General features: G+C 41.4%; 1 protein-coding gene across 1 annotated transcript in view; it reads left to right on the top strand.

Annotated features, from left to right (window-relative positions):
• Nucleotides 1-19,479, top strand: part of MDGA2 (MAM domain containing glycosylphosphatidylinositol anchor 2) — a 378,145-nt gene that overhangs the window by 284,156 nt on the left and 74,510 nt on the right. Inside the window, exon 9 of the mRNA XM_061462444.1 lies at nucleotides 13,894-14,163. Coding sequence (XP_061318428.1) covers nucleotides 13,894-14,163 — 270 coding nt within the window. The remainder of the gene's footprint in view (nucleotides 1-13,893; nucleotides 14,164-19,479) is intronic.

The raw sequence follows: 19,479 nt of genomic DNA, 5'->3' as shown, positions 1-19,479 counted from the left end.
GGTGAGGCACCAGAATGGGTTGCCCAGGGAGGTTGTGGATGCTCTATCCCTGCTGGTGTTCAAGGCCATGTTGGACGAAGGCTTGGGTGACATGGTTTAGTGTGAGGTGTCCTTCCCCATGGCAGGGGGATTGGAACTAGATGATCTTAAGGTCCTTTCCAAGCCTAACTATTCTATGATTCTATATCTGGCTGGATCACTAAAGGAGGAGAGCTGAGCGCCCTGCTTCAAATGCACCCAGGAGAGGAAGGTCTTGTTCTTCAATATTTACAATTACACTTTGAAGAAGGTTGCTTGATACAGCAGTGTCATCATTTAAACCCAGTCAGCCACACAGTTTCTACTCCCCCCCCCAATTCTTTCTTTTCTTCCGCCCCCCCCGCCCAGCTCCCAGAGGGATGGGGAGGAAAATTAAAAGAATGCCACTCCCACGGGTTGAGATAAGAACAGTTTAGTAACTAAGGTATAACACAAATCACTACTGCTACCACCAATAATAACAATGATAAAGGAAACAACAAGGGAACAGAATACAACACCTCACCACCCGCTGACCGATAACACCCCCAGCCTGACCAAGCACCAATCTATACCTAGTCCAACCCCACAGTCCTAGCCCTTCCGGGTAACTCTCAGTTACCTCCTGGGCATGACGTGCTGTGGTATGGAATACCTCTTTGGTCAGTTTGGGTCAGGTGTCCTGTCTCTGCTTCCTCCCGGCTTCCCCTCCTCCCTGGCAGAGCATGAGGCTCACAAAGTCCTTGGTCAGAGTAAACATCAGTGTTATCAGCTCTGTTCCCAGGCTGCGCTGCACCAGCTACTAAGAAGGAGAAAAATTGACTTCTACTGCTAAACCCAGGACAAGCAGATAGCAAATACTAAGTGAATACTAGGTGTTTTTAGAGTATGTGAGTGCTAAACTATGTTAAAGTTTTCTTTAACCTTTCATGTGGTAGTCCTCTGGACTTGTTCCAACAGTTCCATGTCCTTTTTATGTTGAGGAAGCCAGAACTGCACACAGTACTCCAAGTGAGGTCTCACAAGAGTGGAGGGGCAGGATCACTTCCTTTGACCTGCTTGTCACGCTCCTTTTGATGCAGCCCAGGATACGGTTGGCTTTCTGGGCTATGAGTGCACACTGCCAGCTCATGTTCAGTTTCTTATTGACAAACACCCCCAAGTCCTTCTCCGCAGGGCTGCTCTGAATCTCTTCTTTGCCCAACCTGTAGCTGTGCCTGGAATTGCTCTGACCCAGGTGTAGGACCTTGCACTTGGCATAGTTAAACTTCATAAGGTTGGCATCAGCCCACCTCACAAGTGTGTCAAGGTCCCTCTGGATGGCATTCCTTCCCTCCAGCTTATCAACCGAACCACACAGCTTGGTGTCATAGGCAAACTTGCTGAGGGCGCACTCAATCCCACTGTCCATGTCACTGACACAGATGTTGAACAAGACCAGTCCCAACACCGATCCCTGAGGGACACCACTCGTTACTGGTCTCCAGCTGGACATTGAGTCATTGACCACAACACTTTGTGTGCAGCCATCCAGCCAGTTCTTTATCCACCGAGTGGTCCATCCATCAAATTGATGTCTCTTCAGTTTAGAGACAAGGATGTTGTGTGGGACAGTGTCAAACACTGCACAAGTCCAGGTAGATGACGTCAACTGCTCTGCCTCATCGATCAGTTCTGTAGCCCCATCATAGAAGGCCACCAAACACTAGGGATTTTGGATTGAAGCAGTATAATATTTAACAGCAAAACAGTTAAATCTTGTACTTATTTTCCAGATGACTTCTAAAGAGACAATATGTGTGAATTAGGGGTCTCTTTGTTCTAATATTAACATTCTTATCTAGATTACCTGAATGTTTGTTTATTTGTCTCTCTTAGAAAAGCATATAGGAATTAGTAGGAGTTAAACCAATAGTTTAAATAAACAGTACCTGCTATTTCCATTCGTTGTTTTAGGTTTATGTGAGTTTGGTTCGTTGGTCTGTTTTTCAGTTTTTATTTCAACCTACCTAAAAAAATAAATCTGGAAAAAAGATAACTATCTTCAAAATTAAAAAAAAAAAAATAGGTCACACATTTGCAACACTTGGTATGTCTTTTCATGCAAGGATTTCTGAAAATATACCTCTGCAATATTATGATGAATTGGCCCAAGAAGGAGAACCAGAGACCTGTTTGGTCTTTGGAAGGCAGTGGGGTTTGGAGTTTTATTTGGGATCTGAGGACAGAGTTCTTAATAACTGAAGGGCACATCTTGTAGAGCAGGGAATATAAGTAAATAGACCATAGGAAATGGAGAGAGACTGCAAGTTTGGTATTAAAATAATAATAACAGTTCCCATATCTAATCAGGTAGTTATGTTACCAGTTTCTTTAAAGTCACATTGAATCTTGAGGCTCTCCCCAACCGAGGAGCTTGTATTCACTGATTAAATATCCAGGAGGCCTGTGAAGAGATTTGAATAGAGGAAACAATGTATTTTTATCATCAGGGAAGGGCATGGTTTGATCAGTAGTGGTTTGGGTAGGGCTGGTCTGGTGGGATGGGACATGATAAGACCACACTGAGATGTAATAGCAAGTTGATTCTGGTAGGACTCCTCTTAGATGTTGTTTTGAGTTGATCTCCATGTAGGTCAGCCCTTTGGTAACTGCGGGAAGTGTGCTCCATGGAGCATGAGGCAGAGATGTGGACATCTCCCCATATCTGAATTTAAAACAAGCTTGGGATTTGACAGATCTTCAGTGCAGGTTTTTTTGACACATGTTTATCCACTTCCAAAACAAATGCTCTGATTTATGACCGTCAGCTGCTGGTGGGGAGCACCTTCGAGCTGAGGCAACTCCCAAGGCTTGCAGCCACACTCAGGGTGACAGCTGTGTGGAATAAGAGCTTTTGGTTTGCATCACAGCGTTGTTGTGGGATTGCAGTCTCTTTTATGGGTCTGTAAACCACTTTGAAACCAAGTGCATGGCTGAGAGAGCTAAACACAGCTCAGACATAACTGCAAAGTTGGCATATGACATTTGCATGCAATATACCTTTGTTTGAAAGATGCTTTAAAATAAGTGCAGAGTTCTTCCCAGCTAGCTCTCTGCAAAGCATGCAGGTTGCAGGGGTGTCACCAGTGGGTCTGTGCTTCTCCAGAGATGTTCCTCGGTCCTGGGGAGGGGAGAGACAAATTTGGGTGCCATGACTTGCCTGTGCAGAGGGAGGGATAACTGATAAGGGTTAAGACAACGTTCATGATGTCTTGTAAGATAAAAAGTGTCACCACAGTATTGTTCAGGATTTATATTTTCAGATATTACAATTTTAATTTCACAAAATATAAGGAATAGCAGCATAGTCCGTAAAAGATCATCAGTAGTGTAGATGGTATTGAAAGATGGAGGATTATGCCCATTTCATAGCTTTTTTAAGAAGCTCATCATTATTCAACAATTACATTCTTGCTACAGCTAGTCAAATAAAGCAAATAATGATTTGTGGGATATTAATATGTGGGAAAATTAATGTTGCAGCTTTACTAGGAAGTTATTTCTTGTTTGTTCACTCATTTGAATATTTTTCACTTGCAAAAGTTTCACGTTTTAGCACAAATATTGAATCTTATAACTCAGAGCTGCTGTGTGATGCTTGCTGCTTGTTCAGTATTCTCTGAAAATTTAATGTCCTGTCAGGAAGCCAAACCAGGACAGAGGCATCAGCCAGGAAAACCCAGAAAATGCCTGCAGCCAGCACATGCAACTTGAACTGTAGAATCAAAGTTATCAGTTTCTTGAGAGTGATGACCATTCTTCTGCAACTGTAAATTCACAATTCACTAGCATCTGCTGTTGCAACCAATGGGGAAAAAAAAAAAATTACACTGAAATCTACCTAACTCAAAATCCATCTAAATTAAATTTTAGTCCTTATACGGTCTGAAATTTAGATTAGCTGGAAAACTTCAGGCTCCATTCAAAGCTCAGTCTGGTGCATGCTGTCCCCTGTCTGGATGAAGTGTGAGAGTCAATCTCAGTCCTGTGCCTGGAAAAAAAAAACAGGTTATGTCGAGTCTTCTGGCTTCTACATGTGGGTGTTTTCTCCCTCCAGCAGGAGAGATCTTCTCCCTGCACTAAATGGAGCTAAACAAAATCATCCACTGGCATGTCTCTATAATAATGACCTGAATAGTAATTCATGGTTTTGGCTTGCAGCTTTTTTGGGAGCATTTCCTGGTGCTTTGGAGGAGGGTCACATCTAGCTCTTTTCTGAAACTCAGCTCTGCCAGATGTCCCCTGTGAGATAATTCCTCAGAGATGCTCCAGAACAAGCGTGATAAATTTAAGAGATGTCCATTTTCTCGCTGTTTTTACCCTGTTACATCCTCTAGGATGTCAGACAGGTTTCACATGAAAACATTATGTCACTGCAGCTTTCCCACCAGGCTGCTGTTATTTCAGTTTTAGTACATTAAACTATACATATGAAATATGTATTATAAATAAGACATTAAATATCTGAAAAGCACCTAAAAATGCACCTGCTGGCAATTTGTGCCTCATGACCCTTCACTGTGGTAAGCTCAGGCCTCCTTTTTTCACATTTCCACCTCTCTCCAAATGCCATCCGCATGTGCTTTGCATAATTCATACTGTTAGGAATCCTGCGAAAGTTTTTTTTTACAAGTTTTTTTCCGCACAAGTGTTCCAGTACTCAGTGACAAAGAAAACCACTACTGGTTTTATAGTAATCATCTGAAAACTAATTAGAAACTGATGAGCTTCAACTGATCATGGCTTCTAAGAAGAAAATAGCAGTTTGATGAAAAAGAAAATTATTTACAGAAATTCCATTTCTATTGAGATGTTTTTAAGAGAGTTCTTGTTGACTACTACTGATGAAAACTGCTATTTAGCATTCATTTGACAATGGAGAGGGGGCACACCATCATTTTTCTCTGGAAGGAGTTAGATTCAGCAGCTTCCCCATTTTCGTATATTATTTACCCCGTGTGATTCTCCATAACAGGCATGGTATAGAACCTAGGAGATAATTGCTTGTCATGGTTTAAGCTGAACCCAGGACATTGCTGCATCACCAAAACTGCATCTTGGGCAGTGCACTGCCCATCGCTGACCTCACTCACAGTGAGGAAATGTGTGAATGTGCTCCCTACACTTTAGGGTGAGAATTAAACAGTCCTGTCTGACTCCAGAACTGCTGGAAGGGCATTTGCTCAAAGGCTTAATTTATTTGTAAAGTATCCTCTGCGAGCCACAGTTAAGTATCCTCTGCAGATCAGCTTCATTAGAAGAAAAAAATACTTTGTTTTAATAAAAAAAAATAATCTAGAGACTACAACTAGATTTTTATTTGTCTGACCCTTCGTACATGGGTAGAACTGATAAATTTACTCCTATAACCTAAAATAAATATGTTGAGTGGCTGCAATATAATCCTCAACATCCTTATCCTGGCTTGCAGAGATCTGTGCATGCTGAGGCGATACACCTCTCTTGTTCTCTTTTTTCCAAAGGAATTACTGCTTGTACACTGAATTTGGCAACACAGAGTATTGCTAGGCTCAGAGGAAAATACTTTTGTATTTGTTAGTGCTGTCATAGTTCATTTATTAGGATGTTATCAGGTAGTTGTAATAAGTGTCGTGGAGATGTCATGCTGTGTTGATGACAGCCGTGTTCCTCTGTAGAATGGGTCCTGCCTCAAAGACTTTGCAATGGGAATGCAACCAAGCGAGAGAAATACAGATGGATGGGGGATGCCTGCACAGCAGACCACAAGTGCTGGCACAGTTGATAAACAGCTCAACATACACACTGCCAAGTTTGCAGGATTTAAGTTATTTATTCAGTTATCTAAGTTGTTTATTCAGGTTTCTAGGTTTCTTTAGAGTTTTAAAAGTTTAAATGTGAGTGATTTATTTATTTAGACTATACCTTTTGTTTTTATATTGCTCGGATTTTATTGTAGTGAAAATATGCCTGAAATAGTTCTACTACATGCAGCAGTAGTCAGAAGTCTCACAAGAAGAAAAGAATCCCTGAAAACTGCTTCATAAGGTTTTCTGGGAAAGGAAGCAGAAATTGAAGAGGAGCTTGAGATGCATGCTCAGCTGGCATTCATAGCTGTATCTGCTATGAAGCCCGGAGCATCTTGGCTGTTAGTGCTGGCCAGGCACCGACCCTGAGTACTGATATGTTTCCTACATAAGGAATGTTTTTTTAAGGGCTGATGGGAACATAGTAATTTGTAGTAGGTGTGGATTTTTTAAAATTGCCTATTAAGGCAATTCCAGTGGTATATTGTAAACACTGAATGCTAAGCACTGTAAATATGGTGGATGCTCCCTCCTCCACCTGTTGGTCTAGGTGCTGCCTATCCTATTTTAATTATCAAAGGTGTGCTTCAGAAAGACAGTTCATTTGCCACTGTTCTGCATGGCAGTAACAGTTCCATGGATAGGGGAGCCCCAGAGGTACCCAGCATGATGTCCACTCCCTTCTCTGAAATTGCTCCTGTTTGACCATGCCAAGGAGAAACACCATGGCTTGGTGGTTGTCCCTTGGTCCAAAAAAAGTTCAGAAAACTTCGTTGTGTCACATCTGGAAAGGAAATCTCCATGCAAACAGAGATTTTCTTTCCATGCCATGGATCATTTTCTGTGCACAGCACTGTTTTGTGAATGCATAATTGGAGGTTGGTTTCACAATTCTATTTTAATTTATGGGTAGATATGCAGATGCTTTTTTCTATTTCTGGACATAATGCTTTCCTTTCACTGGAATAAATCCATTACCCAAGGTTGTAATATCTGTATCAGAGCTTTGGCTGCAAAATTACTGTTGTCATTTTCGTGGGGATCACAATCATTATGTATTTGAGTTTCCTAAAGCACTCTGGCCATCTAGTCTGGTGTTCTCTGTGTCCTGGCTTTAAGTTTCACTCAGTCACCTCCACATCCAACCCAGTAGCAAAGTAAAACTACAAATTTGACTACACCATAGATTGCAGAAATGTGTTAATTCTGAAGTGTACTTGTACAGTCTGGTCAAATTCTTTTGAATTTTTTGTCTAGTACAAGATCTTTAAGGCCAGCACTATAAGAACATTTCCATTGCCTCAAAAAATATTTTCATGGTTCTTTTTCTCCTTAACTCTTCAGTATTATTAGGATATCTGATCTTCACAGACCCTATGCATTTTTTTTTTTTTCATTTATTTAGGTATATATGCTCTTGATTTTTGCAGGTCTCTGTGGGAACCAAGGGGATATCATGACCCATAATCTCAGTTTTACCACCAAATCTCATATTAAGCCACAGGACAAGAGGAAATAGCCTCCAATTGTATCAGGGATGATTTAGATTGGGTAGGAGAAAAAATTTCTTCCCCAAACGGCTTGTCGAGCATTGGAGCAGACTGCCCAGGGAACTGGTGTAGTCACCATCCCTGGAGTTATTTAGAAAACATGTAGGTGTGATGCTTAGGGACCTGGTTTAGAGGTGGGCTTGGTAGCTCTGGGTTAATGGTTGGACTCTATGGTCTTAAAGGTCTTTCCTAACCCAAACAACTCTATGATTCTATTCTGTGCTGAGTTACCTTTAAACCGTAATGTTATTTATAGTCTGTGGGGCTTATTATTATTTTTGCAAATGTCTGCATATTTGATTTTTATTTATCTAGAAAAATACAGTGTTTAGCTGCATAAAGATACAGACAGACTGGTGCTGAGATTCTCCATTATCCACCTACTTCTCAAAGCTACTTCTCTCCAATAGGAGGCATTTTAATAGAGATGATGTTCTGCCTATATAAAGGGGTAACAGCAGCTGTAAATCACTTAAGAGTTGTGAAGACTAGGTAATTTACTTGTCTAGACTTGCATTGGTCTTCCACCATTCTCATCTCTGAGAGTGTTTTTATATGTCGCAAAGAGAGGACTGACTTGTGCAGTCTTCTCAGTGCCCTAAACAAAGGCAGATCTCCAGCAACTCCTAACAGAGCAGAAGGGATGGTCAAGGTGCTCCTCCTTCCTCTGCCTCCACAAGCAAAAGGTCTGGAGTTCAGGGGGCTTTGGTGGATTCATCATCAGAGAAGCACAGTGGAGGAGGGCTGGCAGAGTGGAAGCTGCAGGCAGAGCTGCTCTCTTTCCCCAGCTATGCTGCCCGACCCATCCTTTGCCCATCAGAGGGTTTTTAGTGGGTAGTTTTAGCCAGACCTAGGTTGAGAGCAGTTTAATGGTCCCAGATGAGTATTTATACAAATCCCTTGGAAAGGAGCACTGTTGGAGTAGGTATGCTGTCCAGCCCTTGCCATTAGCCTGGCTGCTTCTCCATGGTAGCCAGGAAGCTGAATTTATATTTTGGTATTGTTTTGTTTTCTACTGCATTAAATGAAACCAAGTCAGGAGCTGGAAAGCTTAAAGTGCTATTTCATTTTAGTTTTCAATTGCATATGAAAATAATCTTCAGAATAGTTGGAGGTGCCTGGAAAGAACAGCTGGAGGATGAAGAGAGATGGGAATAACAACTATGGAGGGGTGGAAATTGTATAAGGCTTTGCCAGCATCGTAATTAGTCCTGCAGTGCAGATGAATAGAGTGATCTTTCCACAGCTTGTTTCAGCATCCAGTGATCTGCTGGAGGCTGTATTCCCACCACTGGTTTTAACAACCACTCATGAGCATATTGTGCCCAGCCAGGTCTGACACTGTTCTGACTTTTGCCTCCAGAATAAAAAATGGCAATTTGTCCAAATGGCTGCAGTATTTTGCCTAAAGGAATAGTTCATGATATTTCCCTTAAACTTGCTGAATGGTAGTTTCACTGGGTTTCTTCCTTTCAGTTAGCTCTGGAGATCACCAGCTGTTTGCACCATTAATGAGCACAGAGGTATTTTCAGAGAAATATCCACAGAAGCTCCAAGATCTCCTTCCTGAAAGGCACCACTTGATTAGGCTGCATTAGATTGGACTTCCTTGGGAACTGGGGTTTCCTTTGCAACTGATGAATTCATTACTTGCATAGGTCTCATTCCTAATTTACTCAATATTGCAGTATTCTTCTGCAGCTGCTTTTAGCCAGATTCTGATTTTAACCACTGGTGATGCCCCCAGCATTACAGTCTGCCATACTGCCCATGAAGGTGAGCAGCTTGTGTCTTTGTGAGTCTTCAGGAGTCCACATCGACCCTAACGACATCTCAGATACTGTTAACTCAGCAGCACTTCTTTTCCTGTGTCTCCGGTCTTCAAGTCCTTTACTAATATACAGGAAGAGTTCCTCATCCCTTGTCCCCCTCCATCTACACCAGTGCACCCTAATCCATGGGAGCCTGAGGTTGGGTTTTCTTCTTTTTAAGAGCTTTTGTTAATGTACATTATTATATTTATTTTTTTTTTAAGAGGAAAACCAGAGCTTTACTGGCAAGTCTACTGACTTTCCTGTACAAGCAATCCAGGATTGTGGCTTCTCTGAGCAGCTTCACCAAGGAGTTCTGCAGAGCTGTAAATCAAACAAAAGTGCTCAGACTTCCTTTATTTTTAGGTTCAGAACAGATGGTATTGGAAGAAGGTAAAACCCATTACAATATTTGAATAGTCATTCTATATTTTATATTGACTCCTTTGATCTATACAAGCGTATATCACACAGCAGAATTCCATGCATCTAGTTCTGGTATACTTACACATACATATTAGTGAATTATTTTTTGTTACAAAAGCACACAAATCCCATTGCCAACAACACAATATATAACATCTACTTTGTAATCTATAAAATACTCACTGATATGGCCTGGGAGATGAAGTGCTGCCTCAGCTGGAAGCTGAAGAAATGCAACACAGTTTTCCTGAGAGGATTCTTCAGATCCTGGGCATGATGTATCAGAGGCACAGGCATAAACACAAAATTAAAACAATAAAATTGACTGCCTAGACTAAGCCTTCATTACCAGCAATATACAAATACTAGCAAGTAACTTTCCCTCACAGGCAGACATGCCCTCAATAACTTTAAAACAGAAAAAAAGAAAGAAGAAAGGCTATCTTTTAAGCTAGAATGACTGGCTTTCCACTGCAGAGTCCTCAGGCAATAAAATAATTTACGGTATGTTTCAATCAGGTATTGGAAACAGCACTTGCTTAACTCAGCTTCACTGGCGTTTTACATACACAGTGGTTTAGCATCATTTCCTGGCTGGGAGGGTGTGAGTCCTGCTTCCAGCATCACCTAGTCCATCACAGGCTCATCTGCAAGGCAGCTGTAAGGTCTCCTGCCCACCTGATACAATGGTTTCACCTGGCCTGGTTTACCATTTACTGGTGTGGCTTTCTGTGTTGCAAATCCTACTCTAAAAGTATTTACTCCTTCTCTGTAGCTGACATAGGTTGTTGTTAGAATGACATTCCTATTGGGTGAATCAAATAAAAAGTGGCTACAAACACTATAGAAGCTGAATAAGTGGCATCAGCTTTTCATATTTATTCCTGTTGATAGAGCTGGAAGAAACTAGTAATTTGCTTAGGCTACAATGCAAACTGGAGAAACCAAATTAGCAGGTAAAGTCTCTGCTCAAGGCCACACAGCTAAAATAAATTCACTGAATGGTAAGTTTTTTCTCCTTAACATATCTTACAGTAAAGACCATGATATGATCTGCACCGTTATCTGTCTGGTTTAAAACAAACAAGCATCCTTGCTGTCTTTTCTCTTGGTAGCTAGGGAGCCTTCATTTTTCATTTTATAATCCTTAAGATATGAATGTACTTAGGCTAAAAAAATCATTAAACATTAATATAAAGCCTGTTTTAACTTCAGACTGTTTGCTGCCCAAAGATAATTGTTTAAGAAAATGAACTGTACTCCCTTTGTGCCTTTTCCATGTATTTTTCAAAAACTAATACTAGAATTATGAAAGATAGGAATAAGTACAGCAAAGTAAATTAAATCATATTACTAAAGCCTTGGGGAAGAGCTAATGCAAATGAGTTAAAGACATGTAAGTTCCAAACAGCTACAGAGTAAGTTTCATTCTGAGCATCATTACTCTGAGAAGATGCCTGAGACAATAGCACCTTTGCTAGCTGTGAAGTCACTATCTTGTAAAAACAAAACATACAAAAAAAAAAAAAAGAAAAAGAAACTGTTAGCTCTACATAAATTGTAGTTTTTGTCATCCCTTTTCTTTTCCAGTAAAGTTATTGCTTGCAAAAGTGTAACTCTGAAATAAGCAACCAAAGTTAATTTTCTTTTTCTGTCACTGGGTATCGTGTGTTCATGAATAGATGGAAATTCTGTATTTTAAAGACTATTTTGACCTTAAAGGCAGGGAAAACTTTTATTTAAAAGCTATTTGTAAGGCTAAAGTATCTTACAAGTAAATAAACCAGGGGAAGATGAAAGAGAGGGCTGAAAACCAATATATGCTAAAAGTCATTAAAGCAGAATTGCCATGGAGAGGTGGACAGAGAAATATTGTTCACTGAATCTGGTGCCTCAAATGGAAACAGCAACATAAACAAAACAACAGGACATTTTGACAAATAGGAGGCAAGGTATGGGCATTCAAATATTGAATGGGCTTCAAAGTAATGGGAGGAAATGAAAGCAGCATGATTAAAGGGTATTCAACACACCACACACGTAGCTTTCAGAACTTTTCTGTCCCAAAGTTCCCCAGTGCCCTCTGTACTCTTGTCCTCTCCTCTCCCCCATGCCCTCAGGATTGATAAGTAGAGGATCCTGGGCCAGAAGGATTTTCAGTCAGATGCTGTTTGAACATCCTTATGTTGTATTATTTCATTGGCTAATCTGTGTCCAGCTAACGTTTGGGGATAATTTTACCTAGATTTAAATGTATATTATGGTGCTGGCTGGTAAAGGCTATAAGGGTGAAGAGTGTACAGTTATGGAATTATGATGGCTGAAATGGGAAGAAAACCTGTAGAGCCTAGGGCAGAGAAATGACCGGATGAGAGTAAATGTTAGTAAATTTGATTAGTAGTTTTTTTGCCGTCCATTATATATCATGATATAGAAGGTATTTGGAAAGTATGTACAATTGTAAGACAAGGTGGTTAGAGGAAAAGACAAAAATCTGTGAAAGGCAAATCGGGCTTGACTAGCTGAATAGCCCTCCCTTAGAAGAAAGCTGTGATCTGGCACATTTTCTTTCCCAAGAATAACTCTTGTGTTTAAGCCAACAGTTCCCTGCAAAGCTACTGCCTTGGGAAACTATTAGTGAAGCAGAATAAGGTCAAGAAACTGTACAGTGAGGGCAGATAAAGACACTACTGGGTTGTGTTGAAAGGGTAAACATCAGGCTGGAGAGAGATGCTAGCGGAATTTCTTACAAACATGTCTTCATATTTTTTTCATTCTATACCTGGGCACAAAGAAATAGTGCCCCTGTGATGAAATTTTCTGAAGACACAAAATTGGGGGATATTATCAATGGAAAGAAGGTTTGCAGTTTCGAGGATTTGGGATTTCTAGTCTCTTATTTGCAGTTATGTGTGGATGTGCTGCAAAGAGTTCCCAGTTTACAGGAGCTGAGGGAATCTGATTACAACTTCTGTTATGCAGGGAATTAAATACCAAAGTCTGATAGTTGTTGATATCTGTGATGGAGATACCAACCAGTGAAGAACCTGAGGACAGCGTGCTCTTCGGGAGATAATGGTAAAAGAGAGTTCCTTCTGAAAGGAGCATGGTGTGGACTCTGTGAAGATTGCTCTGTTGCAGAGCTTGTCAGGGATTTTATATTTTCATGTTCTGTGTCTGCAAGACAGCTCTTTTAATACGGATGCAAAGATTTCATGTATTTTACTGGCACAGGAGGCTTTCAGAATTTGTTTCTCATGGGCTAAAAAATGAGCTGTGTTTTTTAAAGAGCCAAAATGTCTTGTCACTCACTGTTTTACATCCAATTGCAAACATATGAATGTTTTTCATGCACATTACCTGGTCTAAATAGCTGTGTTGACAAGAGCTGAGTACCAACATTATTCTGTCCAAGTTGCCCATACTGTTCTGTAATGAAGTTATCAAAAGGCAAATGGGAGGGTAAAGTTAGTTTTTTGCATACACTGTGTGTTGGGTATATATATTTTGTATTTTACTCAAAATACAAATTAATGGAATCAAAAAAATTGCATCGAAACTCAGAATTTGTAGCTTCAATTCTAAATTGTTTAAAATGCAGTTTAATTCAAGTTATGAGAAAATGGTCCATTCTGTGCTTCCTGATACATGAAAACTACCACCTGAGTGGATAGAAAAGATTAACATATGATTATATGTTTGTTGAAACCTGAAGGCAGCTGCCGGGATGGGGTAAGTAGAGGTGTATGTTGTTTCATTGATTCATCTTCTACCACTCCAAAGTTAGATGCCCAACCAAACACAAAATCACTGCCTCAGCTCTGTGCCAGGGTCATTGTTGCGTTGTGCTCTTTATCTAAACAGAGTAAAGCCTCTTTTTCTCCCCCTTCCTCCTCCTGAAAGCCCCGTGTGTCAGAGTCCATGGTTCCCCTGTGAGACCTGGAGGGACTGAGCCTCCTGGGCTGCACAGGTGTGGAACTTCTCACTTTTTATTGAGTGATAACGGTGGTGAAGCAGCACCATGTCTAAAGTACTCAGCAGAAAAAGTCAATAAGCTGAATTCAGTGCTTTGGATGTGTATGTTTCTGTTACTAGCTGATTAGTATGCATTGAGGTTGTGTACTTAGCATCATTGAGTTCTCCTCTCATGGATGCCGGGTTATGCCGTGGTGCTCTAGCCTTTCAGCAGTGGTTGGTTAACTCTGCCTCCTATGTTAATTCACTTACAAATCTCCTTCCCCACCTTCCTGTTTCCTGCAGACCCCCCCGCCGTGGAGCCCACCTTCCTGGAGATTCGGCAAGGCCAAGGCCGAAGCATCACCATGAGCTGCCGGGTTCTGAGGGCATATCCCACCCGGGTCCTCACCTATGAGTGGCGCCTGGGCAGCAAGCTGCTGCGCACTGGCCAGTTCGACATGCAGGACTCCACCGAGTACACTGTCAGCAGCCTCTCCCGTGACAGCTATGGCATCTACAACTGCAACATCATCAATGAAGCGGGTGCTGGCAGATGCAGCTTCCTCGTGACAGGTAGGCTTGGGTGTGCCTCGGTGCCCCAAGATGATGAGCTGAGCATGCTGCAGGCACATGTGCTGTTGGGTGATGCTGCTTCTGCTTCAATAACAAATTACCAAAGACATATATCCTATGAGATGGAATGGTTTAAGGCATCTGGTTTTGATTCTAGGAAGGTTGATAACAAAACAGGAGATATAACTTATTTCATTGATACGAGGATATTTTTACATGCAAAATGTAGAATATCCCTTCTCTGCAGGCATTTGTCAGTATGCTTTTGAGAAAGGCCTGAGAGAGTCATTAAGCAGAAAATCTCTTCTATTTGAAGTTTGCAATCAGGCTTGAATTTCTTCTTCTCTTTTGGTACACTTAGTGAGCTGACAGACTGGGGTGGGCAGAGCACAGTCTCAGGCAACTTCAAGCAACCCAAGTACAGCTTGCTGTTGAGATTTGTTCCTTTTCTCAAGCAGCAAAGAGCTTTGTGAAGTTCATACACAAGATCACAGACTCGGGGAGAATGTGCAGCCCCTGCCATGATATACCCATGTTGTGCAATGAATGCACTGGATTGAGACAAACTTTGTATGTCTGTTATCTTTAGTATCTTGGCTCTGAATATTAAACTGGGTGTTTAGTCACGTAATTTGATTCTTCAGCTGTTGGAAATCAGTTACCTGGGCTGGAAGACTCAGCTGCCTGATCCTGCAACAAACACCCTGTTCCTGCATCAGAGGTTGTGTCCAAGCTGAGGTCCTTTGGAAAGATCCCACATTGTGGTTGGGATTTTATTCTTGTACAGTGACTTGGCTCCAGCTACAATCAGATCTAAACAAGGTTTTGCTTTTGGAGTTGCTGGCAGCCTGGCAGCTCCCTGAATCCTGCCATTGATTAGGAAAATGGGCATTATTATCAGCTTCACTACTACTAGCAAAAAGGGCATGGATTTAATGGAGAAGCTGAAGAGAGCCTCTCAGGACCCCTGTTCTGCATGAGTCCTGGATATCAGGGGAGACCCTTCATACACATCTGTCCTTTGAATGAAGGAAGCATTTTGATAAAGCTCCCCAGTGTTTTTAAGTAAAATTTTGTTTGATCGGAAAAAACATGAGCCTCCTTTTATGTGGATGGTGGGGTTTTGGTTTTTTTTTTTTTTCTCTTTTAGACTTAGTTTAATGGGATCTTGTTGGCAGGGATTCCACTGGGCTAGCAGCATACAACACAGATGTGGCGGAAGCACAGCGAGCACCCCAGTGACCGATGGCTCTGCTTCTTTCAAAAAGTAATCGAGCCTTTGCATGACTTATCATTCAGAGCCTGCATGGAGGTATTTTCACAGCCACCGACTTCTCCAAATCCTTAGATTTTAATTCCAAAGGTGGCTCTGAAGGAAACAGTCTTTTTCCTCAAATGAGTAAATGCAGTTCAATTTACTGTTCATCACACTTTGGACTTGAGACTGTGGAAACCTATTCTCAGGCAATTATTTTGCTAAGACTGGGGCAATCTGAGTGGCTTTCTGTGATTTATTACCATGCCAAAGCAAGCCACATAACTGAAAATTAGTACTAAAATGGTTTTATGATACACTCTGTCTCACATCCCTTTGTGTGCTTTGCTCATTTTTAATTTATAGCATTATGTGAATTTATGCTGTATGGTTGGGTCCACGATGCTGGAAGTAACACTTCGGTTTTCATGCTTTCCTCAGTCTTTTAAGGTTAAAACCAGTGTGTTTAGTAAACACATACTTTGACACATAGAGTTGAAACTGGTCTCAGGAAAGAGCAGGAGCTGTATTGTGGTCCCAGGTCTCATCAGGATAGATGAAGTTAAAGCACTGGGGAACTGAAAACGTGTAGAAGAAAAATGACAAAGTGGTTAAAAAGGAGGCTTGCATTTCACTGGGAATGTGAATACAGGAAAGAAATGGGTCACTTCTTAGATACATGCCTGGAGGAAAAAAGCCAAATAAATAACCCAGGAATCTGGTGATAGTGGAGAGCATTTCTTTCGGGTGGAATAATGGGAGCTGCTGCAGCCCATTTTTAGTCTGTTTTATCTCCAGACTTTTATGTAGTAGCAGTGTACTGCAATGCTCACGTTGCAGGGGCTGCAGAGAAGCATTGGTATGCTAAGAGAAAGTTTTTCAGTACAGTATTAAAAGCAACCTGAATGGAGAGATTTATACCAGCCCTAGATTTTGCAAAATTTTTTTTTACTACATTTGTATTTTGAGCCAGATTTGAGAAGATGAAAGCAAAATACATCACATGTTGAAAACAGGGTTTATATAATTTATACCAGCTGGGCCAATCTGAGGCAGATTTAACCTCTTGACATCTTAAAAATAAGTAAAAACATACAAGCACAATTGTATTTGTGGGAAAGCAAAGTTGAGGTCATGCTACTCACAGCTTCACTATCTAGATTTTATTCAGTGTGTGACAGTGCATATCATATCCAAAGAGCAACAAAAAGTACATGTCAGGCAATGTGGTGTTAAAACCGTGCCATGGTTGAAAGCAAATTAAAAAAAAAAAAAAAGATGCAAACAACATCATGAATGGCACTGACTATTGAGAAGCCTGCATGCAGGAGACAGAAGAATCTGCATGATGGAGAAAGAGGCTGCGTTAGTGCAGGGAGGGTCCCCTCTCCCCAAGGGCTGGTGCTGTGGGCCCCTTGAGGGACAGACCTGAGCCCTCCCTGGGTCTTATCCTGCCTCCTTGCAGCCCAGACCACCCTGAGGACACCTTTTTATACCAACTTGTCCTTCCTCAAGGCAGAGAAGGTTGAACTCTAGATTTTCTAGGTTCCCAGTGTGCAGGAGATTGATTAAACAAGCCCTTGCCTTGCTGTCAGAAGGGCTGGTGCTACAGCAGGGGTTGTGTAGAAATATCCTGTGCAGCTGGGGTGCTATTTAGGATTAAGATTACCCATAATCAAGGTTATCTGACAAGTCTTGGCATAACACCTTCAGCAGCTTCTAACTTTGGCAAGCTTTAACCACTTCCACTGAAATTTGCTATGCTGGTGGCTGCCTCAGGCTGAATGTCTCACAGAAGCTGCTGTCCAAAGAGATTTTTTTAATAAGGAAAACGTTATTTTGTTTCATCCACAATAAATTCTTGCAGTTTTTTTAATCAGGGTATTTAAAAGGGCCAGATACACATCGTAGAATATAGAATGGCTTGGGTTGGAAAGGACCTTAAATGATCAGCTAGTTCCAGCTTCCCAGCCATTCTTGCATGATTCCTTGCTTAAGCCACATTGTGAAATCTGTTGTGGTTTATGGTGCTAGTATGACAATGCTATGTAATTTGTGAGATACTATTTAAATTAGTAATCATAACACTAGTTAGAAATAAACAAAGCTACTAATGGCATTATGTTGATGTAGTTGTTTCTACCATCTAACTTTGATCCCACCATTGAGCAAAGATGTTTTTGAATATTGATTTTGTGTCGTTTTGTGGGTTTTTTTTTTTGCATAAAATATTGCATTAATTAACAAGCCAATCTTTAATTATTTATTTATCCAGTCTTCTGTCATGCTTTCAGTGCTTCTGGCTAACAGCAACATCAAGCCAATCAACTCATAATTATTAGCTATGATCATAACCACAGCTTTTCCTTTCTTCAGAACTTCACTGGTGTTACTGAAGACAGAGCAAAGCAAACTGGCGGGCATGCACAAAACTGCCTGTATATGCAGTGTAGCTGGGAGTGTGTGCTCAGGCTGCCCAAGGATCTCCCCCATCTTCTGCCTTTCTCTCCCCGGTGCCTAAGGGAGTGGGAATCTGAGGAGCTTGACACTGAAACATTGAAACATAGAATCATAGAATAGTTAGGCTTGGAAAGGACCTTAAGATCATCTAGTTCCAACCCCCCTGCCATGGGCAGGGACACCTCACACTAAACCATGTCACCCAAAGCTCTGCCCCACCCAGCCTTGAACACAGCCAGGGATGGAGCATTCACAACTTCCTTGAGCAACCTATTCCAGTGCCTCACCACCCTTGCAGTAACGGACTTCCTCCTTATATCCAGTCTAAACTTCCCCTGTTTAAGTTTTAACCCATTACCCCTTGTCCTGTCACTACATTCTCTAATGAAGAGTCCCTTCCAAGCATCCATTCAAATACTGGAAGGCTGCTATGAGGTCTCCACGCAGCCTTCTCTTCTCCAGACTGAACAGATCCAACTTCCTCAGCCTGTCTTCATACGGGAGGTGCTCCAGTCCCCTGATCATCCTCATGGCCCTTCTCTGGACTTGTTCCAACAGTTCCATGTCCTTTTTATGTTGAGGACACCAGAACTGCACACAATACTCCAGGTGAGGTCTCACGAGAGCAGAGTAGAGGGGCAGGATCACCTCCTTCGACCTGCTGGTCGTGCTTCTTTTGATGCAGCCCAGCATTCTCTTCCAAATGATCACAGCATCCATCCTCGGTGGGAGCTGTGTGATTCCTCATGTAGCCTTGCAGGAACTTCCTCATTGGAAACTTATTCTGAAATTTGTGTTCCTCAGTGTTTCTTCTTTGCCATTGGCACCATACACGGTAGCACTGTGCTCTGTGCAGCATGGAGCTGAAATTGTGTCAGAATTACAACCCAGCCTGTCATGAAAGTTGGGATGCTTTTGCCACAAGGACATCATTTTAAAATAAACTGCAGATACCTGATATTGCAGGGTATTGGGTTCTTCTCCATGTCCTTGTCAGCTGAATTAAACAGTGTTCTGCCATTTAATGTTTTATAGCTTCATTAATCTGTTTTTTATTAGGGAAGGCTTTTTGCACTGGACTGAGGGAATGAAGTGTGTATTGTTTCAGGCTTCCCATTTTTTATTTATTTTTTTTCCCTTAGGACCTCTGTGGGATTAATGTAAAGCAACGAGCAAAAGCCATATTTTAGAAAATTTGTTTCAGAACAGATTGGTTGTACTCTTTTTGCCTGCACAATCACAAAATTTTTTTTTGCCAATGTTTTCACTCTACAACACTGTGGGATTTTTTTGTCAGCACAAAGGCAATTTCCCAAGCAAGTAAATCAGTGCAGTTCTCACAAGGTGAATTGAATTTGTGTTGGCTGGAAGAAGTGGCAATGACACTAATGTCAGTTCTGTTCCTCACTGCAAGGTTGTCCATCATGGAGTGATTGACCAGTGTCCAGACTACAAGAGGGACACTCAGGAGCCATGTGTTGTGTTTCTCTATAAATGCTTTGAACTCAGCAGTTTTCCTCTCCATTTTCCAGGAACCCGTATCTGGTATGACACTGGAGTCATTGCATCTGGATAGTCTCTATCAGTGGCCAAAGGATCTT

The sequence above is a fragment of the Pezoporus flaviventris genome, unplaced genomic scaffold, assembly GCF_033815535.1.
Source record: "Pezoporus flaviventris isolate CSIRO_AGI_PZ_B2104156 unplaced genomic scaffold, CSIRO_AGI_Pfla_v1 ptg000035l, whole genome shotgun sequence".
NCBI classification, from domain to species: Eukaryota; Metazoa; Chordata; class Aves; order Psittaciformes; family Psittacidae; genus Pezoporus; species Pezoporus flaviventris.
The sequence above is the reverse complement of the archived record's forward strand: the minus strand, read 5'-3'. Positions and strand labels throughout refer to the sequence as shown.